The following is a 25185-nucleotide window of genomic DNA, read 5'->3' as shown; positions in this document are numbered from 1 at the left end:
GAAGTTTGTTCCTGTTTGTGGAGTTTATTCCTATGTATGGTATGAGTTATTGATCTGATTTTATCCTTTCTAAATCATTAATCATTTGTCTCATTTATTTAAAAGTCTATGTTTGTTCCAGTGATTTGAGATGCTATTGTTATTATATGCTGAATTTCCACAGTAATTGGTCTATTTCTGGACTTTTCCATTCTGTTCTACTAGGTCATTTGCATATATCTGAGTCAGTACCACATTGTTTTAATTATAGAGCTCTATAGTATATTTCAGTGTCTGGTAGGGCTAATCCGCCCATGTAGCTTTTCTTTTTCATGTTTTTCTAGCTATTTTTGGATGTTTATTTTTCCCGATGAACTTTGGTATCAGTTTGACTAACTCCATGAAAAAGCTCATTGATATTTTTAATTGGAATTTCATCAACTTTATAAACTAACTTAGGGAGTTAAATCACCTGTCCATGATGCTGAATTACCTTATCCAGGAATAAGAGATGCCTTTCCATTTGTTCAAGTTTACTTTTGTATCTTTTAGGAGTTTTACTTATATAGGCTTTGACATTTCTTATTAAGCTTATTTTATTGCTTCTGTTGCTATTATATAATTTTGTTTTTCTTTTTATTTTTTTCTGCTAAATGCTATAACGTGGCAGGCTGTGTGACACCAGGCTCAGTTCTTTCCAGTGTATCACCTTTTCTTTGTGAAACTTAAGTATTCTTTGTTCTCCTTGCTAAATGTTAGCTGTTTCCAAAAATATAAAATTTGGTGTATTGACTGATTCATTTCTCTTGATTATCATAAAATAGGCATTTTTTCTGACAACTTAAAATTCTGTAGTTTCACATTTGTAATTTTTACATAGCTGCTACCTAGGATTAAATAATCATGTATTTTGCATTAAATAATTACGTATTTTCAGGAAAAGGTGGAATAGGATCTTTTTGCACAATTACATAAACCAACATGCTTAACCTGCTGGTGTCAGTGAGAGGCAGTTTGCTGTGGTGAAAAAACAAGAAGAGAAAGAATGGTCAGAGATAGAAAGAAAACAAGAGTAATTATCCCTACACTGTAGTCATGAAAACTATATCTAAGATACTGAACCTTTTTTTTTTTTAAAGAATTTCTGGTGTAACAAGTTTCATTTTAGTAGTGTTTTACTTACAATTTGAATACTTTTTTCCTTCTGGACCCATCATACTGTGGCAAATAACTAAAATTAAGCAACTTCAATTGGCCAGTTTGAAAGTGCTTGTGATAGAAAATGCTATTGTGGTGTTAGGGGTAGAGTCCAGCTAGGTACCTAATGTAGGAGACCTTTGATATTAGAGCAGGGAGAAGATTAATCAATCCCAAAGGCTACAGATGGTTGTTGGGGCTGGCTTTTCCAATTTGAAAATCAGTAAGCTACATTTTAATTAATTAGTAATCTTAGCTTCATTAACTATTAATTTCAGTTCTCCTTTGAACCAAGTCATAGGTTTCAGGTGTCCTGCTTAGTTTCATTTGTTCTGTAGTTAGGATGTGGGGTTGAAGTGAAGTGTCACTGTTGTTCTGTTGTGAATAGAGAATTTGAGCCCTACTTTAATATATACCATTTTGGAGAGTGAGGAGAGAGAATGTCTGGGCTCAGTCCTTAGGGATATGATTATTTTCTGTATGATATTCTGGAGACAACAAAGGAGAAATAAGACCTTGGTCCACTATTAGTTTTGTAAGCTTAAGTATATCCATTAACTTTATGAGCTTCAATTTCATCATGTGTACAATGGGAATGCTCTTACTACAGCAATGCCCCAGTCCAGTGTTTGGTGCATAAAAGAACTCAGTAAGGAGCTTCGCTGGTGGCGCAGTGGTTGAGAGTCTGCCTGCCGATGCAGGGGACATGGGTTCGTGCCCCGGTCCGGGAAGATCCCACATGCTGCGGAGCGGCTGGGCCCGTGAGCCATGGCCGCTGAGCCTGCGCGTCCGGAGCCTGCGCTCCGCAACGGGAGAGGCCCGTGTACCGCAAAAAAAAAAGAAAAAAAAAAGAACTCAATAAGTATTGTGCTCCCTTTTTACTCCAACATTGTGTGAATCAAATGAAACAATGTATTATGAAAACATTTACTGAATTTTACAACTCCTTATAATTAAGTTCTATTGGTTTTAATTTTAGGCTTCTGAAGTACTACAAACTGCTATTTACTTTGGATTTTTTTCAGTGCAAGGTTGAACCATCAGAGGAGTCCAGTGTCTCCTGGGAAAAGAGCTTCATTAAATATGTCTGCCATGCTGAGTCATTGGCAGGGAACAGCTCATGAGAAGCTTGGCTTGGCCCCAAACAAGAGAATAGCTTTGAGAGTTCAGCAGCTGGGACCATTGGTCAATAATGTTTCCTGCAGTGGGATATCTGAGAGGCACATTTTCATAGTTGACATACCAAACTTCCTAAGGATATAGACTATTTTATGCTACTTTCCCAAGTGCCTATGTAGGATGACTGGTAAAATGTTTTTTTCAAATTGAATTTTCAGAGACTGTACAAAGGTTTATTGGTAAGGATTCTATTGATTTTGCTTTAAAATTATATATAGTTTTATTGCCTCCATTATTCCAGAGAGAAAAAAATGGAGGCATGATATTGTGGTCCTGAGTGTCTTCTTTCTGCCTTTCAGTGGCTTGAATGGCTTGAGAGAAAGAGAAATAAAACTTAATAGAAGGCGGCCAGAGCAATTAGGCAAGAAAAAGAAGTAAAAGGCATCCAAATTGGAAAGGAAGAAATAAAACTGTCACTGTTTGCAGATGACATAATATTACATATGGAAAATCCTAAAGGCTCCATTAAAAAAAAAACTGTTAGAATAAACTAATTCAGTAAAGTTGCAGGATGCAGATCAGTGCACACAAATCTCTTGCATTTCTGTATACTAATAACAAACTATCAGAAAGAGAAATAAAGAAAACAATCTCATTAACAGTTGCCCTGAAAAGAATAAAATACCTAGGAATATATTTGACCAAGGAAATGGAAGACCTGTATATTGAAAACTCTAAGACATTAATGAAAGAAATTGTTGAAGACACAAATAAATGGAAAGATATTATGTGCTTGTGGATTGAATCAATATTGTTAAAATGTCCATACTACCCAAAACAATCTACGGATTCACTGCAATCCCTATCAAAATTCCAATGTCATTTTTCAAAGAAATAGAACAAATAATCCTCAAATTTGTATAGAACCACAAAAACCTCAAATAGTCAAAGCATTCTTGAGAAAGAAGAACAAAGCTGGAGATATAATGCTTCATGATTTCAAACTATATTACACAGCTACAGCAATTAAAGCAATATAGTATTAGCATAAAACCAGACACATAGATCAGTGGGACAGAATAGAGAATCCAGGAATAAACCCACACATGGTCAATTAATTTACAGTGAAGGAGACAAGAATATACAGTGAGGAAAGGGCAGCCTTTTCAATAAATGCTGTTGGGAAAACTGAAGAGCCACATGCAAAAGAATGAAACTTGACAACTGTCTTATACCATACACAAAAATTAACTCAAAATGGATTAAAGACCTGAGTTTAAGACCTGAAACCATAAAACTAGAAGAAAACATAAATGGTAAACTACTTGATGTAGGTCTTGGTGATGATTTTTTGAATCTGACACTAAAACCAGAGGCAACAAAAGCAAAAATAAACAAGTGGGACTACATCAAACTAAAAAGCTTCTGCACAGCAAAGGAAACCATCAACAAAATGAAAAGGCAGCCCACTGAATGGGATAAAATATTCGCAAATCATATGTCTCATAACAGGCTAATATAAAAAAAAAACCCAACAATCCAATTAAAAAATGGGCACAGGACCTGAATAGACATTTTCCTGAAGAAGACATACAGATGGCTGACAAGTACATGAAAAGATGCTCAACATCACTAATCATCAGGGAAAGGCAAATCAAAACCACAATGAGATATCACCTCACACCTGTTAGAATGGCTATTATGAAAAAGACAAGAAATAACAAGTGTTGGCAAGGATGCGGAGAAAGGGAACACCTGTGTGCTGTTTGTGGGAATGTAGATTGGTACAGGCACTATGGAAAACAGTATGGAGGTTCCTCAAAATATTAAAAATAGAACTACCATAGGATCCAGCAATTCTACTTTTGGATATTTATCTGAAGAAAATGAAAATAACTAACTTGAAAAGATATATGTACCCCATGTTCATTGCAGCATTATTTACAATAGTCAGGATATGGAAACAACCTAAGTGCCCATCAGTGGATGAATGGATAAAGAAATTGTGGTGTGTGTGTGTGTGTTGTGTGTATGATGGAACATTATTCAGCCGTAAAGAGAAGGAAATCCTGACATTGTGACAACATGGATAGACCTTGAGAGCATTATACTAAGTGAAATAAGTCAGACAGAATAACACAAATGCCATATGCTCTCTCTTATGTATGAAATCTTAAAAAATGAACAGCAGCAACAACAAAAAACAAGCTTGTAGATATAGAGAACAGATTGGTGGTTGCCAGAGGCAGGAGGTGGGAGAAATAGGTGAAGGGGGTCAAAAGGTAAAAAGAAAAAAGAAAATAAAACTTAAATATGAGGCATAGTACACTTCTGAGTTTTCTCACTTTTTTTCTTTTAATTTTATTATCCTTTAGTGTTTATACCTTTTCAAATTCCTATATTTCTGTGGTAAGTTCCAAAGAAGTGTTTAGCATCCGGAGTTAGATCTGCTCTTTTGACTAGTTTCACTGAAGGCTTTGCAATTTTTGTGGATTGTCAGCTGCTTGATTCTTTTTTTATTAACAGTTTTATTGAGATATAATTCCTATACCATAAATTTCACCCTTTTAAAGTAAACACTCTTTCACCCTTTTAAAGTATATACATTGGTTTCAGTATAGTCACAGAGTTGTGCAACTGTCACTACTAATTCTAGAATATTTTCATCACCTCAAGAAGGAACTCTTTTAATAGTTCCCTATTCAATTCTTATTAATAGTCCCTCCCCATCCTCCTCTTCCCCTAGGCCCTGGCAATCGCTAATCTACTTTCTATCTCTATGGATTTGACCATTCTGGACATTTCATATAAATGGAATCATAATATATGACCTTTTTGTTTCTGTCTTCTTTCACTTGGAATAATGTATTCAAGGTTCATCCACGTTGTACTGTCTCATTACTTAAGTACTTTTTGTGGATGAATAATATTCCATTTTATGGATATGCTGCATTTTGTTTATCCATTTGTCAGTTGATGAGCATCTGAGTTGTCTTCATTTTTTGGCTATAATGAATGATGCTCCTCTGAACATTTGCATACAAGTTTTTGTGGGGACTTTTTTTTTTTTAACAGTTCTCTTGGGTATATACTTGGAAGTAGGGTGGGTCATATGGTGACTCTGTGCTTAACATTATGAGGAAGTGCGAACTTGTTTTCCAAAGCCACTGTACCATTCTACAATCCACAAGCACTGGATAAACATCGCAGTTTCTCCACATCATTGCCAATACTTGTTATTATCTGGTTTTTGATGGTATCTGTCTTAGAGTAAACTGATACATCTTGTCTTGATTTGAATTTCCTGGCGGCTAATGGGCATCTCTTCATCTTTTATTGGCCATTAGTATGTGTTCTTTGGAGAAATGTCTGTTGAATTTCTTTTTTTTAATTAATTAACTAATTAATTATTATTTTTGGCTGTGTTGGGTATTCGTTGCTGCGTGTGGGCTTCCTCTAGTTGTGGCAGTCGGGGGCTACTCTTCATTGTGGTGCGTGGGCTTCTCATTGTGGTGGCTTCTCTTGTTACGGAGCACGGGCTCTAGGTGCGCGGGCTTCAGTAGCTGTGGCTCTTGGGCTCTAGAGAGCAGGCTCAGTAGTTGTGGTGCACGGGCTTAGTTGCTTCCTGGCATGTGGGATCTTCCCGGACCAGGGCTCGAAACTGTGTCCCCTGCATTGGCAGGCAGATTCTTAACCACTGTGACACCAGGGAAGTCCCTGTCTGTTGAATTTCTTTACCCACTAGAATTTTTTTTTAATTTAAAATTTTCTCTTTTTAACAGATAACTATTTTTTGAGCAGTTTTAGTTTTACAGAAAAATGAATGGAAAGTACAGTGTTCCTGTATACACTCTTCTCAGTTCCCCCGTTTTTAACCTTTTGCATTAATGTAGATTTGTTACAATCGTAGCAATATTGATGTATTAGTAGTAATTAAAGTCCACAGTTTGCTTTATGGTTCAGTATTTGTGTTGTATAGTCTGTGGACTTTGGCAAATGTATAATGACATGTTTCCATCATTACAGTGTCATGCAGAATAGTTTCACTGCCCTAAAAATTTCCTGAGCTCCACCTGTTCATCCCTCCCTTCCTCACCTCAACCCTGACAACCATTGATTTTTTTAAAAACTGTTTCTGTAGTTTTGCCTCTTCTAGAATGTCATATACTTGGAATCAAACAGTACATACATAGCCTTTTCAGATTGACTTTTTTCACTTAGCAGTATGCATTTAATGTGCCTGCATAGCTTTTCTTGGCGTGATAGCTCATTTCTTTTTCTCTCTGAAAAAATACAATTATATACATATACTACATTTTGGTTTTTTTTATTTGCTTATTGAAGGACATCTTGGTTGCTTCCAGGTTTTGGCAGTTATGAATAAAGTTGCTGTAAACATTCATGTGCAGGTTTTTGTGTGGATATAGGTTTTCAGGTCATTTGGGTAAATACCAAGTAGCACAGTTGCTAGATTGTATGGTAAGAGTATGGTTCAGTTTTTCAAGAAACTGCCCAATTATCTTCCAAAGTGACTGTGCAGAATAATTTTGTATTCCCACCAGCATTGATGAGAGAGTTCCTGTTGCTCTGCATCCTTACCAGCCTTTGGTGTTATCAGTGTTTTGGGTTTTAGCCATTCTAATAGGAGTGCAGTAGTATCTCACTGTTATTTAAATTTGCAGTTCCCGATGAAATACGATGTTGAGCATCTTTTCTTTCTATATCTTCTTTGGTGAGGTGTCTTTTCAAGTCTTTTGCCCATTACCAATGGTTGAGTGTTTTCTTCTATTGAGTTTTAAGGGTTCTTTGTATATTTTAGTTAACAATTCTTTATCAGATAAGTGTTTTACAGTGCTTTTCTCCCAGTCTGTGACTTGTCTTTTCATTAGTGTCTTAGACCAGAAATTTTTAATTTTAGTGAAGAGTCCAGTTTACAACTTTTTTCTTTCATGGATTGTGCTTTTGGAGTTGCATCTAAAAAGTCACTGCCAAACGCAAGGACACCTAAATTTTCTCCCATATTATCTTGTAGTGTTTTATAGTTTTGCCTTTTACATTTAGGTATGTGATCCATTTTGAGTTAATTTTTGTGAAAGATGTAAGATCGGTGTCGAGATTCATTTCTTTGCTGTTCAGTTGTTACAGCACTATTTGTTGAAAAGACTATCCTTTCTCCTTTTAAATGCCTTTGTTCCTTTGTCAAAGTTCAGTTAATTATATCTGTGGCTATTTCTGCACTCTCTGTTCTGTTCCAGTGATCTATCTGTTTGTTCTTTCTCTAATATCATATCCATTTTTACTCTAGATTTATAATAAGTCTTGAAGTCAGTTAGTGTCAATATTTTGACTCTTCTTCAGTATTGTGTTGACTGTTCCATATCCACAAAATAATTTGCTGGGATTTGATTGGGATTGCATTAAATCTATAGATCATGTTAGGAAGAACTGACATCTTGACTATTCAGTCCTCCTCTCCATGTACATGAAATATGTTTCCATTTATTTAGATCCTTGATTTCTTTCCTCAGAGCTTTATAGTTTTCCTCATATAAATCTTTTATATAGTTTGTTTGCTTTGCACCTAATATTCCTTTTTTTTCTTTTTTTGTGTACTAATGTAAATTGTATTGTTTTTTAATTTCAAATGTAAATTGTTCATTGCTGGTATATAAAAAAGCACTTGACTTTTGTACCTTAATCTTGTATCCAGCAATCTTGCTATAGTCCCTTATTAATTCCAGGGTGTTTTTCGTTTTTGATGCCTTGGGATTTTTTACATGGACAATCATGTCATCTGTGAACAAAGATAGTTTTACTTCTTTCCAAGTCTGTATACCCTTTATTTTCTTGGGGGGTGGGTGTCTTATTGCATATGCAATGTTGAATAGGAGTGGTGAGAGTCTCAAGTTTTTCTTGGCTTGTTTCTGATCTTAGCAGGAAAACATAGTTTCTCCTCATTAAGTATAAAGTTAGCTGTAGAATTTTTTGTAGATGTTCTTTTTTTTTAAAATTTTTATTTATTTATTTATTTGGTTGCGCCTGGTCTTAGTTGTGGCAGGCAGGCTCCTTAGTTGTGGCATGCGATCTCTTAGTTGCGGCATGCATGTGGGATCTAGTTCCCTGACCAGGGATCGAACCCAGGCCCCCTGCGTTGGGAGTACAGAGTCTTAACCACTGCACTACCAGGGAAGTCCCTGTAGATGTTCTTCATCAAGTTGAAGATGTTCCCCTCTATTCCTAGTTTGCTAAGAGTTGTTTTTTTTTTTTCATCGTGGACGGATGTTGGATTTTGTCAACTACGTTTTCTACATCTATACATATGATATTCTTCTTTAGCCAGTTGATGGACTGGATTATATTAATTAATTTTAAATGTTGAACCAGCTTATCATACCTGGACTAAATCCCACTTGGTCTTGGTGTATACTTCTTTTTATACATTGTTGGAATCAGTTTGCTAATATTTTGTTGATGATTTTTGCATTTATGTTCATGTGAGATATTGGTCTGTAGCTTTTGTTTCTTGTAATGTCTTCTGTTTTTGGTATTAGGGTAATACTGGTCTCAAAGAATGAGTTGGGATATATTCCCTTTGTTTTTGTCTTCTGGAAGGGACTGTAGAGAATTGATATAATTTCTTCCTTAAGTGATTGGTGGAATTCACCAGTGAACTCATCTGGGTGTGGTGCTTTCTATTTTGGAAGGTGATTAATTGTATGTCAGATTGTTTAATAGATACAGACCTTTTCAGATTATCTAGTTCTCCTTGTGTGTGTTCTAGTGGATTGTGTTTTTCAAGAAATTGGCCTATTTTATCTATGTTATCAAATTTGTGAGTACAGAGTTTGTCGTGATATTCCTTTAATCTGTTAATGTCCATGAGATCTGTGATGATGACATCTTTTTGCTTTTGATATTAGTAATTTATGTCTTTTCTCTTCTTAGCTAACCTGGCTAGATTTTTATCAGTTTTATTGATCTTTTCAAAGAACTATCTTTTGATTTTGCTAATTTTTCTCTGTTGATTTCCTGTTTTCAGTTTCATCTCTAATTTATATTTCTGTTCTTCTGCTTACTTTGGATTTAATTTGTTCTTTTTCTACTTTTCTAAGTTGCAAACTTAGATACTGCTTTTGGATTTTCTTCTTATTTAATATATGCAATCATTGCTATAAATTTCCCTGTAAGCACTGCCTTCATTGCATCCACAAATATTGATTTAGCTCAAAATATTTTCTATTTTCTCTTGAGACTTCTTTGACCCAGTTGGTACTTAGAAGTATGTTGTTTATGCTCCAAGTTTTTGTTTGTTTTTTTTTTCTGACTGTTTTTCAGTTACTGATTTCTAGTTTAATTCCATTGTGGTCTGAGAGCATACCTTGTATGATGTTTCTTCTTTTTAATTTGCTAGGGTATGTTTTATGGCCCAGAATTAGGCCTGTCTTGGCTAATGTTCTATATGAGCTTGAGAAGAATACATATTCAACTGTTGGATAAAATTTTCTGTAAATATGTTAATTAGATCCAGTTGATTAATAGTGTCGTTCAGTTTAACTATGTCCTTCATTGATTTTCTGCTTGCTGGATCTATCAGTAACTGATAACTGATGAAAAGTTGTTGAAATCTCTAAATATAATAGTGGATTTGTCTGTTTCTCCTTGTGATTCCATTAGTTTTTTTTGTTTTGTTTTGTTTTTTTGAGGTACACGGGCCTCTCACTGTTGTGGCCTCTCCCTTTGTGGAGCACAGGCTCCAGACGCACAGACCCAGCAGCCATGTCTCACGGGCCCAGCCGCTCCGCGGCATGCGGGATCCTCCCGGACCGGGGCACGAACCCGTGTCCCATGCATCAGCAGGCGGACTCTCAACCACTGCGCCGCCAGGGAAGCCCGATTCCATTAGTTTTTGCCTCAGATATTTTGACTCTGTTGTTAGGTGCATACACCTTAAGAATTATTATGTCTCTTTGGAGAATTGATCCCTTTTTCATTATGTAATGTCTGTAATGTCCCTTTTTATCCCTGATAATTATTCTTGCTGTGTAGTCCTCTTTGTCTGAAATTAATGTAACTACTTCAGTTTTCTTTAGCTCAGTCTTTGTATGGTATATTGTTCTCCATTCCTTTATTTTATAAAAAGATATGTAACATTAAACTGATTTACGTAGCTATTTTTTCTGTTTTGGGGGGTTTTTTTGTTGAACGTTTTCCCCCCAGTTTTATTAAGTATAATTGACAAAACTGCATATATTTAAAGTATTCAATGTAATAATCTGTTATATGTATAAATTGTGAAATGATTGCCCTAAGAAGTAATTAACATATTCATCACCTCACATAATTACCTTTTTTGTATGTGCATGGTGAGAACACTTGAGATCTACTCTCTTAGCAAATTTCAAGTATACAATACAGTACTATTAACTATAGGTACCATGTTGTACATTAGATCCCCAGAACTATGTCGTCTCATGACTGAAGGCATGTACCCTTTAACCAGCATCTTTCTATTTCACCCACACCCCCAACCCATTGTAACCATAATTCTACTCTATTTTTCTGTGAGTTTGACTTTTTTTTAATTAAAAAAAGGATTTCACATACAAGTTAGCTTATGCTTTAATTTCCTTTAACACTCAGAAGTTTAAAAGTTTGATGTAGTCCCATTTGTCTCTTTTTGCTGTAGTCACTTGAGCTTTTTGATGTCATCAAAAGAAAGAAATTCTGTCACTTGTCAGAACATGGATGAACCTCAAAAACATTATGCTAAGTGAAGTAAGCTAGTCACCAAAGGTCAAATATGTTGCCAATGCTCGTGTCCTGAAGTGTTTCCCCTATATTTTCTTCTAGGATTTTTGTGGTCTTAGGTCTTCTGTTTAGGACTTTGATCCATTTTGAGTTAATTTTTGTGTATGGTGTAAGGTAAGGGTCCCTCTTCTTTTTTTTTTTGCCTGTGAATATCCTGTTTTCCCAGCACCATTTGCTTAAGAGATTATCCTTTCCCGATTGTGTAGTCTTGGCACCCTTGTTGAAAATACACATAAGGGTTTATTTCTAGTTTCTCTATTCTGTTCCATTAGTCTATATATCTGTGTTTATGCTAGTTCCATACTGTCTTGATTCCTGTTGCTTTGTAGCTTGTTTTCAAATCAGGAAGTGTGAAACCTCCAACTTTGTCCTTCTGTTTTCAAGATTGTTTTGGCTCTTTGGGGTATTTGAGATTCTGTATAGGATTAGGATTTTGTTTTTCTATTACTGCAAAAGATGCTATTGGGATTTTGATAGGAATTGGATTGAATCTGTAGATGACTTTTGGGTGGTACAGACATTTTAATGTTATTAAGTCTTCCAGTCCATGAGCGTGAGGTCTTTCCACTTATTTCTATCTTTGATTTCTTTTGGCAGTGTTTCATAGTTCTCAGTGTACAAGTCTTTTACCTCCTTGGTTAGGTTTTTCCCTAAGTATTTTGTCCTTTTTGGCGCTATATATAGTAAATGAGATTGCTTTTTTTTTTTTTTTTTTTGCGGTACGCGGGCCTCTCGCTGTTGTGGCCTCTCCTGTTGCGGAGCACAGGCTCCGGACGCGCAGGCCCAGTGGCCATGGCTCACGGGCCCAGCCGCTCTGCAGCATGTGGGATCTTCCTGGACCGGGGCACGAACCCATGTCCCCTGCATCAGCAGGCATACTCTCAACCACTGCACCACCAGGGAAGCCCAATTGCTTTCTTTTTTGATTGGTCATTGTTAGTTTATAGAAATACAATCAATTTTTGTATTCATTTTGTTTTAGTATCCTAAAACTTTGCTGAAATCGTTTCTTATTTCTAACAGGGCTTTGTGGGGGTTTTTTTGTTTTTAATTCTTCAGGGTTTTCTACATGTAAGATCATCTCATCTGTAAACAGAAATAATTTTACTTATTTTTCCAATTTGAATGTCTTTTATTATTTTTCTTTTGTAAATGTTCTGGCTAGGGTTTCAAACACTGTTTTAATAGTAGTGGCAAGAGAGGGCATCCTTGCCTTGTTCCTGATTTTAGAGGGGAAGCTTTAAGTTTTGTGACATTGAGTATGATGTTAACTGTGGGCTTTTCACATACAACTTATTATGTTGAGGCAGTTTTCTTCTATTTCTAGTTTGTTGAGCATTCTTATCATGAAAGAATGTTGAATTTTGTTAAATGCTTTTTCTGTATCAGTTGAGATGGTCATTTGATTTTTGTCCTTCATGTTGCTAATGTGATGTATTACATTGATTGATTTCCATATGTAGAACCACCCTTGCATTCCAGGTATAAAACTTGGTATTTCTCCAGAGATATACCCAGGAGTAGGATTACAGGATCATATGGTAGCTCTATTTTTAGTTTTTTAAGGAACCTCCATACTGTTCTCCATAGTGGCTATACCAATTTACATTACACTCCTGGGCATATATCTGCAGAAAAACATGGTCCAAAAGGATACATGCACCCCAGTGTTCAATGCAGCACTGTTTACAATAGCCAAGACATGGAAGCAACCTAAACGTCCATCAACAGAGGAGTGGCTAAAGAAGATGTGGTGCATATATACAGCAGAATATTACTAAGCCATTAAAAAGAATGAAATAATGCCATTTGCAGCAACATGGTGGACCTAGAGATTGTCATACTGAGTGAAGTTAAGTCAGACAGAGAAAGAGATACATTGCATGATATCGCTTATATGTGGAATCTAAAAAGAAATGATACAAATGAACTTGTCTGATGATACAAATGAACTTATCTGCAAAACAGAAACAGACTTAGAGCAAATTTACGGTTACCGGGGGAAGGGTGAGGGGTAGGGATAGTTAAGGAGTTTGGGATTGACATGTACACACTGCTGTATTTAAAATGGAGAGGGTGTGGAGAAAGGAGAACCCTCTTGCACTGTTGGTGGGAATGTAAATTGATAGAGCCACTATGGGGAACAGTATGGAGGTTCCTTAAAAAACTAAAAATAGAACTACCACATGACCCAGTAATCCCACTACTGGGCATGTACCCTGAGAAAAACATAATTCAGAAAGACACATGTACCCCAGTGTTCATTGCAGCACCATTTACAATAGCCAGGACATGGAAGCAACCTAAATGCCCATCGACAGATGAATGGATAAAGAAGGTGTGGTACATATATACAATGGAATGTTAGCCATAAAAAGGAATGAAATTGGGTCATTTGTAGAGATGCAGATGGACTTAGAGTCTGTCATACAGAGTGAAGTAAGTCAGAATGAGAAAAACAAATATAGTATATTAACGCATATATGTAGAATCTAGAAAAATTGTACAGATGAACCTATTTGCAGGGCAGGAATAGAGACACAGACATAGAGAATGGGTGTGTGGACACAGCAGGAGAAGGGGAGGGTGGGATGAATTGGGAGATTGGGTTTGACATAAATACACTACCATGTGTAAAATAGCTAGTGGGAAGCTGTGGTATAGCACAGGGAGCTCAGCTTGTTGCTCTTTGATGACTTAGATGGGTGAGATGGGGGGTGCTGGGAGGGAGGGGATATATGTATACATATAGCTGATTCACTTCATTGTACAGCAGAAACTAACACAACATTGTAAAGCAATTATACTCCAATTTAAAATAAATAAAATGGTTAACCAACAAGGACCCACTGTATAGCACAGGGAACTCTGCTCAATATTATTTAACAACCTAAATGGGAAAAGAATTTGAAAAAGAATAGATACGTGTATATGTATAATTGAATCACTTTGTTGTATACAAGTTTAAAAAAAAACTTGATAATGTTTATAAGATATATAATCCTTTCAATGAGCTTTTGAGTTTGGTTTGCTAGTATTTTGTTGAGGGTTTTTGCATCAGTATCTATCAGAGATATTGGTCTGTAGTTTTCCTGATGTTTCCATCCCTACTTTTAATGTATCTGTGTCTTTGAATTTTAAATGGATTTCTTTTAGATTATATAGAGTTGGGTCTTTTTAAAACTTATTTTAAAAATTATTTTTATGTTTTTAAATTGTGATATAATTGATTTATAACATTGTGCAACTTTAATGTTTTTTCGTTTTTGTTTTTTTTTAATCCACTGATAGTCTTTCGTGTGGTATATTTAGGCCTTTGATGTTTAAAGAGATTATTGATATAGTTGAATCATATTTTTACCATATTTGTTACTGTTTCTATTCATTGAACTTGTTCTTTGTTTATTTTGTCTTGCTGTTTTTTTGCTTTCTCTATTTTTGACTGAGCATTTTATAGGATTCTGTTTTTTCTCCTCTCTTAGCATATCTATTACACTTTTCTTTTTAACTTTATTTAGTAGTTGTACTTGAGTCTACAATGTACATTTTACTACTTTTTTTTTTTTTTTTTTTTTTTTTTTTTGCGGTATGCGGGCCTCTCACTGTTGCGGCCTCTCCCGTTGCGGAGCACAGGCTCCGGACGCGCAGGCTCAGGGGCCATGGCTCACGGGCCCAGCTGCTCTGCGGCATGTGGGACCTTCCCAGACCGGGGCACGCACCGTGTCCCCTGCATCGGCAGGCGGACTCTCAACCACTGCGCCACCAGGGAAGCCCCATTTTACTACTTTTTGAAGTCCATTTTCAATTAACACTATACTACTTCACTGATAGTGAAAGTACCTCAGGGCAGAGTATTCCCAGTTCCTCCTTTCCATTCCATATGACGTTGCTGTCATTAATATCACTAATCTGTAAGATATCATCACTGAATGCATTGTTGCTGTTATTATTTTGAACAAATGGTTATATGTTAGATCAATTAAGAATAAGAAAAATAAAATATATTTTACTTTTATTATTCATTTTCTAATGCTCTTTTTTTTAACATCTTTATTGGAGTATAATTGCTTTACAATGGTGTGTTAGTTTCTGCTTTATAACAAAGTGAATCGGTTATACATATACATATGTTCCTGTATCTCTTCCCTCTTGCGTCTCCCTCCCTCCCACCCTCCCTATCCCACCCCTCTAGGTGGTCACAAACCACCGAGCTGATCTCCCTGTGCTATGCGGCTGCTTCCCACTAGCTATCTACCTTACATTTGGTAGTGTATATATGTCCATGCCTCTCTCTCGCTTTGTCACAGCTCACCCTTCCCCCTCCCCATTATCCTCAAGTCCGTTCTCTAGTATGTCTGTGGCTTTATTCCTGTCTTACCCCTAGGTTCTTCATGACATTTTTTTTTCTTAAATTCCATATATATGTGTTAGCATACAGTATTTGTCTTTCTCTTTCTGACTTACTTCACTCTGTATGACATCTCCATATCTTCTTGTACTACTTTGTACGTTTGTGTGTATTTTTTAATTCTCCCCAATTTTATTATATGTGTAGGTTTGTGTATTTACTACTACAGTCAAGATATGGAACAGTTCCACCATCACAAGGACCCTCTTACTGCCCTTTTATAACCATACTCATTTGTCTCCCCACCATCTTTCCACTCCTAACCTCCAGTTTAACCCCTTGCAACAATCAGTAATCTGTTCCCCATTTCTGTAATATTGTTATTTGAAGAATGCTATATAAATGAAGTCATATACAGTGTGTTACCTTTTGAGATTGGCTTTATTTGCTCAGCGTAATTCTCTGGAGATTCATCAAAGTTGTTGCATGTATCAATAATTGGTTCTCTTTTCTTATTACTAACTAGCATTCCATAGTATGTATATACCACAATTTGTTTATCCATTCGCCCATTGAAAGACATCTGGTAGCTATTCTGAATTCAGCTATGAACATTCAACTGTCGGTTTTTTGTATAAACATAAATTTCCATTTCTATTAAATTGCTTCACAGTGCAGTTGCTGGGATCTTGGAAATATTTTGAAGGTGGAGCCAACAGTATTTCTTGACAGATTGAAGGTGAGGTCAGAGAGAAGGAGGAATCAAGATTTCAAATTTTTGGCCTGCGTGGCTGGAATAGTGGAATTGTCGATAATTGAGACAGGGAGGCTATGAGTTGAACAGGTTTAAGGAAGATCAGGAATTTTACTCATGATATGTCAAGTTGAGATGTATATTAGAAGAATTGTCAAGTAGGCAGTTGGCTAGAAGATTCTGGAGTATTACATAGGAAAGATCTGGTCTGGCAATGTAAAATTGGGAGTCATCAGCCTTTAAAGTCCTGAGACTGGAAGAGATAATTGAGATAGCTAAAAAGAGGTGAGAGACCAAGCCCTGGCTACTCCATTGTCTAGAAAATAAGCAGATTAGATGAACTAGCAAGTGAAACTATTAATTTGGCTAGGCTTTGAGAACGCTGTGGGTGATATAGAAAGAGACAAAATTCATATTTTGCTCTAAAGGCACTTATAGTAAGCTAGTTGGGCAAGAGGTGTGTGTGTGTGTGTGTGTGTGTGTGTGTGTGTGTGTGTGTGTGTATCTCCAGTGATATATATGATTTTTATAAGCTGCTTTTTGAACAGCAGTGTTTTATATAACAGCACTGAACTATAGTTGTAAAATAAAACAAAGCTAATAGAGTATATAATAAATTCCAAAATAATTCTTAGGTGCTACAGGAATTTAGATATTGGAAAAGATTAGTGTGAGTGGAGGCAGCTGGAGATGGCCTTGAAGAGGTGGGAGTTAAATAGGAACTTAAAGGATGGGTAGAATATATGTAGGAGGGAGGGAGGGTAGAGACATTCCAGTGATGCTAAGTGTGATCAGTGGCTTAGAACTGGGAGTGAAGTAATATACTCAAGAAGAGTGAGAAGTGGGATCTAGTTATGATCTCATTGGCCTTGAGCGGAGGGTAAGACTGAGTTGATAAAGAGGGACGAGATTATGAAGTGATTTAGACTTTATCTGGTAGGAAATGGGAGTATTTCTTATCTCTCTTAAAATTTACTTTGCTAATAACATTTCCACTCCAGATCTCTTTTGTTGCTGTTTTCATGGCATATGTTTTTCCGTCATTTTATGCTCAAGTTATTATGTCTTTGAATCTGAATCTAAAGCGTGCCTATTGTAGAAAGAATATAGTTGGAGCTTGCTTTCTTCTCCAGTCTGACAATCTTTGCCTTTGACCATATGCTCAATCACATTTTACAGTTTTTCATATGACTAGATTTACCCCTGCATGTTGCTCTTTGTTTTCTCTATCTCTCGTGTTGTTTTTGTTCCTCCGTTCTCATTTATTGCCTCCCTTTGTGTTGAACAACTTTTTTAGTGTACCATTTTAGGTCCAGTGTTGATTTTTTTTTTTTTTTTTTTTTTGCGGTACGCGGGCCTCTCACTGTTGTGGCCTCTCCCGTTGTGGAGCACAGGCTCCGGACGCGCAGGCTCAGCGGCCATGGCTCACGGGCCCAGCCGCTCTGCGGCATGTGGGATCTTCCCGGACCGGGGCACGAACCCGTGTCCCCTGCATTGGCAGGCAGACTCTCAACCACTGCGCCACCAGGGAAGCCCCCAGTGTTGATTTTCAATATTAAAAAAATTATTTTCTTAGTGGCTGCTTTAGGAATTACAGTGTGCATTTCAGTTTATCACAGTCTGCTTCAGTTTAGTTACTGACTTTAATTCCAGGAAAATATAGCACCTTTTTTCCAAAATACCTTTTCTCCTCTCTCCTTCCTGCTATTATTGTCATATGTATTATATCTATTTCTGTTATAAGCCTACTAACACACTGTTATCATAATTGCTTTATACAGTTTATGTCTGATGAAATTAAGAAAAGAAAAACTGTGTAATTTTTTCTATTTTCCCATTTATATTTACCATTTGTAGTGGTCTTATTTCTCCTTGTGTATTTGAATTACCTTCTGGTGTCATTTCCTTTCAGCCTGAGAGACTTGCTTTAGTATTTTTTAAAGACAGGCCTTCTGCCATAGAATATTCACCATTTAAAAAAAAAATCTGAGGATGTTTTTATTTTCCCTTTCCTGTTTGAAGAATAATTTTTCTGTATATAGCATTCTTGGTTGACAGGGTTTATTTGTTTTTTTTCTTTCAGCATTTTGATTTTTTTTAATCGCTTTCTAGCCTCCATTAGTTCGATGATTAGTCAGCTGTTAATTATATTGTTTTCCCCGTGTATATGATGAATCATTTTTCTGTTACTGCTTTCATTATTCTTCTTTTGTGGCTTCAGTTCAAAAGTGCTGTGCCTCCGTGTGAATCTTTTTGTGTTTATTCTGTTGGGGGTTCATTAAGCTTTATGGTTCAGTAGATTAGTGTTTTTCATCAAATTTGGGAAGTTTTCAGCAATTACTTCTTCAAATATATTTTTTCTCCTTTTACTTTTTCCTCTTTTCTGATGTTGCCTTTATCCATATTTTGGTAGGTCTTTTTTCTGATTGCCTTTATACATATTTCTAGTTGTTTGGTAGGTGTGACATTATCCTACGGCAGGTCTCTGAGGCCCTGTTCATTTTTCTGCTGTCTTATTTTTCTCTTTGGTTTTTCAATTGAATAATTTCTAATTCTCTGTTTTCAAGCTCACAGATTTTTTTTTAAATGTCACCTCAAATCTTATGTTGAGTCCATAGTGAATCTTTTACTTCTTTTGTTACACTTTTCATCTCTAATATTTCCAGGTTTTAAATGTTAATATTTCTTTATTGAAGTTTTCTACTTGTATAGTTGTCATCATATTTTTCTTTAATTTTTAAAATATAATTTCCCTTAATCCTTTGAACATATTTATTTAGTATATATTAAAATTTTTTTCAGCTTTTTTGAGATACAATTGATGTATAATATTGTGTAAGTTTAAGGTACAACATTTTGATTTCATGCAGTTACATATAGCAAAATGATTACCATCATAGCATCTGCTAACATGTCACGGCTTGTAATTACTATTTCTTTTTTGTAATGAGAACATTTAAGGTCTACTCTCTCAGCAACTTTCAGATATACAAAACAGTATTATTAATTATAGTCATACTGTATATGAAATTCTCAAAACTTGTTTATGTTAGAATTTGAAGTTTATATTCTTTGACCAGCTCCCCCTTTCCCCCAGCCTCCAGCCTCTGGCAGCCACCTTTCTAGTCTGTTTGTATGAGTTGGGCTTTTTTAGATTCCACATGTGTTATCGTACAGTGTTTGTCTTTCTCTGTCTGACTTACTTCACTTAGCATAATGCCGTCTCTCTCTCTCTCTCTCTCTCTCTCACACACACACACACACACACACACACACACACACACACATTTTCTTTATCCATTCAAATGTTGATGGACACTTAGATTGTTTCTATGTCTTGGGCTGTTGTAAATAATACTGCAGTGAACATGGCAGTACAGGTATCTCTTTGAGATAGTCATTTCATTTTCTTTGGATATATACCCAGAAGTGGAATTGCTGGATCCTTTGATAGTTCTTTTTTTTTTTTTTTTTTCTGCTTTTAACTCTTTATTCATTACAATGATATACTGAAATAATAGAGGTAAAAATGGTAACATTTCCATAAAACTCCTCAAATAGTTCTATTTTTAATATTTTGAGGAACCTCCATACTATTTTCCATAGTGGCTGCATCAATGTACATTTCCACCAGTAGTACATCCACCAGTGTACTATTATTTTCCATAGTGGCTGCACCAGTATACATTTCCAAGGTTCCCTTTCTCTGCATCCTCACAAACACTGGTTATTTCTTGCCTTTTTGATAATATCCATTCTAACAGGTGTGGTTTTGATTTGCATTGCCTGATGATTAGTGATGTTGAGCATCTTTTCATGTACTTGTTGGCCATCTGTATGCCTTCTTTGGAAAAATGCCTATTCAGGTCCTTTGCCCATTTTTAAATCAGATTATTTGAGGTTTGTTTTGTTTTGTTCTTTATTTTGCTGTTGAGTTGTATGAGTTCTATATATTTTGGATATTAACCCCTTATCTAATATATGATTTGCAAATATTTTATCCCATTCCATAGGTTGTCTTTTCATTTTGTTGATAGTTTGCTGTGCAAAGGTTTTTAATTTGAGGTAGTCCCACTTGTTTATTTTTGTTTTTGTTGCCTTTGCTTTTGGTGTCAAATCTAAAAAATCATTGCCAAGGCCAGTGTCAAGAAGCTTAACATTCTTTGAACATAATACCTGCTTTGTATTCTTGTCTGCTAAATCCAACAGCTGTGTCTACCCAGAGTCAGTTTCTGTTGGCTCCTTTTCTTTTTTACCTGAGTGTAGGTCAACTTTTCCTGTTGTTTGCAGGTCTCACAATTTTCTTGGACAGTTGGAAATGTTGGATAATATATTGTAGCAACTCTGGATTCTGTTAATTTTTTTTTTATTCTCCCTGAAACTTGTTTTGGGGGTTTTCTTTCTTTTTCTTTTTTTTGTAACTTACCTGCAGCTAATCTATAGAATCTTTCTCCTCCCCAGTTTGAAGCCCCTGAATTCTGTGTTAAATTTTTATTCTAATTTTAATTTTTTCTCCTCATTTCTTAGGAGTTACTCTTTGTCTGCATGGCTTAGTGGTCAGCCAATTATTGGTTAGAGATTATGTTCAAACATTTTGAGTTTATAAAGCTTCCATCATTTTTTGGATGCTTCTGTACACGGGTTCTGTACATTAAAAATTCAGGCAGTTTTTAAGTCAGCCTCAGCTTTTACTTTCTCCAAAGGCCTTCTTGGATCTCCCATGCATATGTGCACAGCCTCTAAATCAGCCCAAGGGTATGTGCAGAGCTTATTTAGCCTCTCCATTTTCAGGATCTCCCTGTTATATTTCTTAGTGTTCTGCCAGTCTGTCATTTTCCCCACCTGGTGTTGCATCCTCAGGGTAGCAGAGCTGTGGGCTGAGCTGAGAGGTGATTGTGGGGGAAGGTAGTATTCCCTAGCAAGAAGGTCACCAGCCCCCACTGTCATAACTCCAGTATCTAGCAGTGTTTCTTGAATAAATGCTTTTTGATTTGTTGTTGCTTTTGGTTGATTTCTGAGCCCTGAAATGATTGTTTTCTACAATGCAGTTCTTTTTACAGGTGTTTTGGGGGAGTGAATTTGCTGATTTCTTCATTCCGCTAGAGCTGAAAATCTCATTTCTTTTTGAACTTTCTGACTTCTTAGCTCCTTCCCTTGTCTCCCAACCCCAATTTAATTCACTGTAGTCAGACTTTTGTCACCACTGAAATCACTCTTGTAAGAGTCACTAACATCCTGCATTTGCCATATCCAGTTGTCTTCTATTTTCATCTTAATCAGCCTTTCAGCAGCTTTTGTATAAATGGTCAGGGCCTTTTTCTGAAAACTTATTTTACTTGGCTTCTTAGGTAATCTTCTCTCTTGCTTTTCATCCTACTTCACTGATTACTTCACTTGATTTACTCCTTTTTATACCTGTGGACGGACAGACAGATGGACGGATGGATGGATAGGTAGGTAGGTAGGTAGATAGATAGATAGATAGATAGACAGATATAGATATATGAATATATATATGTATTTTTCTAAACTTCTTCCCTAGGTGATATTATTAGGTCCCCTTGCTTTGAGTCCCCTTTATGCGATGACTCCCAGACATATATTTCCAGCCCCACCTTCTACCTTGAGCCTCAGTGTTTTCACTTGGATGTCTAATAAGGATTTCAAACAGAACTCTTGATCCACTTTCTCCCCCAAATTTATTTTTAGTTTTTGGAATGATCATTTAAAAACGTAAGTCTGATTATGTCATTTTCTTGGCCTCATTGGCTTTCCTTTACATTTAGTGTGAAATTCAGTTTCTCACCATTATTAATGAGAGTTTATATGACATACCACCTGCCTCTCTCTGTACTTGTCTCTCGCCTCTTCCTTTACTCAACATGTTGCAATCACATTATTCTTCTAGCTATTTTTGAATATGCCAAGCCCACCTCTAGGCATTTATATTTGGAATTCCCTGTAACTGTAGTGCTCTTCCCCAATATCCTCACATGGTTCTCATTTTTATATCGTTCAGATTTGTGTTCAGATCTTACCTTCTTTGTGAGGTCTACTCCGACTTCCGTATCTAAAATAATAACCCTTTCTCTCTGTCATGATCTGTCCTGTTACTTTACATGAAAATATATTGTTTATTCCTCCCTGTCCTCCGTAGACTGAACGTTTCATGAGGATAAGAACTTTGTTAGTCTTGTTCACTGCCATATCCTTAATACTGTAAATGATGCCTGTAACAGAATAGGTGCACTGTATTTGTAGAATAACAATTTTTTTTTCTGTAGAATTAGTATGTCATTAGTGTACTAATAAAGAATGACTCAGTAAAAATGGTTAGGCTTGGGATAGTTGTGTATTAAATGCATCTCAGACATGAACTTTGTCTAATATTGGCTTGATTAATAATTTAAAATATTGCTCTATGAAATTTATATTTTGGATCTTTTAGGGAATTTTTTTTTTTGGCTGTGTTGGGTCTTTCATTGCTGTGCACTGGCTTTCGCTAGTTGTGGTGAGTGGGAGCTACTCTTCATTGTGTTGGGTGGGCTTCTCATTGCAGTGGCTTCTCTTGTTGTGGGGCACGGGCTCTAGGCGTGCGGGCTTCAGTAGTTGCGGCACGTAGGGTTAGTAGTTGTGGCTCACGGGCTCCAGAGCGCAGGCTCAGTAGTTGTGGTGGACTGGCTTAGTTGCTCTGCAGCATGTGGGATCTTCCTGGACCAGGGCTCAAACCCGTGTCCCCTGCATTGGCAGGCGGATTCTTAACCACTGAGCCACCAGGGAAGTCCTGGGGAATTTTAAAATGAGAAAATTTAAGCCTCCTTTCAAAAATAATAGAATATGAACAGGAAGTAAGGGTAGATGAATATTTTTTAAGTTCATTTGTATCATATTTTAAAAATTTTATTCATTTATTTATTTATAAATTTATTTATTTATTTTTGGCTGCATTGGGTCTTCGTTGCTGCACACGAGCTTTCTCTAGTTGTGGTGAGTGGGGGCTACGCTTCGGTGTGGTGCACAGGCTTCTCATTGTGGAGCACGGGCTCTAGGTGCGCGGGCTTCAGTAGTTGTGGCGCACAGGCTTAGTTGCTCCCTGGCATGTGGGATCTTCCCGGACCAGGGATCAAACCCGTGTCCCCTGCATTGGCAGGCGGATTCTTAATCACTGTGCCACCAGGGAAGTCCCTAGATGAATATTTGGTCCTTGTACTTGCTTCACTTATGCATTCTTTTTGATAAAAGATCATATGCATAACCTTAACACAGCTTTTGTTATCTGGGAATTCAATAGTTCTCTGTTACCTTGGTTAATGAGTCTGGAAAAATAGATAGCTTATTTTAACATGGCTGTCTATGTTAAAAACAATCTTAATATCTGAGAGGAGTGAGTCTTAGCTTACTAGCAGTTCTCCCACAAAAGTAGCTACCTAGATGTGAATTGGCAAAGTATAGCCATACTTCAGAAATAGCTTCAATTTGGAAGAAATGGAAAGTTTTGAAATTTGTAAAATTTTCTGTGTCCTTCACTGTAATGGTCAAAACTCAGAGTCTGATACAAGTTATTATTTTTGTTAAAGCAAGTATACTGTACTGTCTTATTGCTTCAGCTATAAACATTTTATAACAAGTAATGGAGTGAAAGATGGATATTTTATAAAAGGATTTTAAATATCACTGTGTACATAAGCCCAGCTCTCACAGTCAGTTTAAAGGGACAGAAGGAGAGTCATCTTGAGTTTCCTATTTCCTTTTAGAGGACATGCTAGAACCATCATAGAGTCTATTGGAAGTTTCTAGAGGAGAAGGAACATTTGCTTATTTCTGCTACCATCTTCCAAGAACTGGAGCCCACTCTGCTCTAGGACAGTTCTGCTTATTAGGCTCTTTGTCCGCAGTACACCCCCCACCCCTCTATATTTTGGCCTTGTTTTCTAACCATAACATCATTTACCTTCCAAATTCCCAGGTATGTACTTTATGTTTCTAGCTCTTCTAAATCACCATTTTAATTGAAATTGTATGTTTTCTGTCCGCTTAACAGATATTTTGGTATTCTTTCTCTGTGTTATATAATTTGGACTTTATTAACTGGATTTCTGACAGCTAAGTATAATGGTTGGAATTGTTGTTAATATACATGTACTCTTCAAATTTATTACTGCAAAATTCATGGTGTTAGGAAGTTGTCATATTATTTAATGTTTTATTTTCTTGAAGCATAATTTTGAAACTCCCCAAAGGGAATATTATTTGTGGAATCTATAAATTTACCAGGACTGTACAATTTCCAGCATGTCATATTTTAACTCTGGCAACTGAGCCCTTCTAATGGGGCTAACTCTCAGATTTTTCACTGTATCTTGGAAAATAATAGGGCTTGTGAGAGTTTTCTTGGCACCCAAATTTATTTGTTTGGTGAGAAGTTTGATTTTTATTATAGTTGCAGAAATTATAGTAATAATAGCTTCTTTCAGATGTCTCTTACATACTGTAGACCAGTGCTTCTCAAGCTATTTGTAGTGAGATACTGGTTTTAAAAATTTCCAGTTCATTGAAGACTGATATTTTTTATAAAATACAATAAAAATGAATTATGAGAAAAGTGAATTTTAAGAAAATACAAAATATAGGCCCCACTTTTAATTATAAGATTCATAGATATAAAATTATTCTTTCAAGTCGCAATAAAAGAGTCTGAACACTTATTCTCAATTTCTGTATTTATCTTATTGCGTAACAGTAATAAATAGTTCACAGACTGGTCTATAGATGACACTTTTTAGTAACATATCTATACCCTGCTCTTTGTAGTGCTTAATGTTATTTCAGAAGCATCTTAGTCAATATGAATAGCAGTTATCCTTTAAAAAATATTTTCATGTGTTTCCTTTTCAGAACCGAGAGCTCCAAATCATGAGAAAGCTAGATCACTGTAACATAGTCCGATTGCGTTATTTCTTCTACTCAAGTGGTGAAAAGG

The 25185-nt window shown here is 36.2% G+C and overlaps 1 protein-coding gene across 5 annotated transcripts in view; it reads left to right on the top strand.

Annotated features, from left to right (window-relative positions):
- The window catches only part of GSK3B (glycogen synthase kinase 3 beta), a 201585-nt gene that overhangs the window by 72417 nt on the left and 103983 nt on the right, over positions 1–25185 (top strand). For all 5 annotated transcript variants that reach the window (XM_089910578.1, XM_022561810.3, XM_022561604.3 and 2 more), the window contains exon 3: positions 25101–25184. In XM_089910578.1, the coding sequence (XP_089766704.1) occupies positions 25101–25184 (84 nt within the window). The remainder of the gene's footprint in view (positions 1–25100; position 25185) is intronic.

This window comes from Delphinapterus leucas, chromosome 4, assembly GCF_059928025.1.
Source record: "Delphinapterus leucas isolate spDelLeu-1000000601 "Yukka" chromosome 4, BTC_Dleu_Yukka2, whole genome shotgun sequence".
In the NCBI taxonomy this organism is placed as follows: Eukaryota; Metazoa; Chordata; class Mammalia; order Artiodactyla; family Monodontidae; genus Delphinapterus; species Delphinapterus leucas.
Note: the sequence above shows the minus strand (reverse complement) of the source record. Positions and strands in the feature narration are given on the sequence as shown.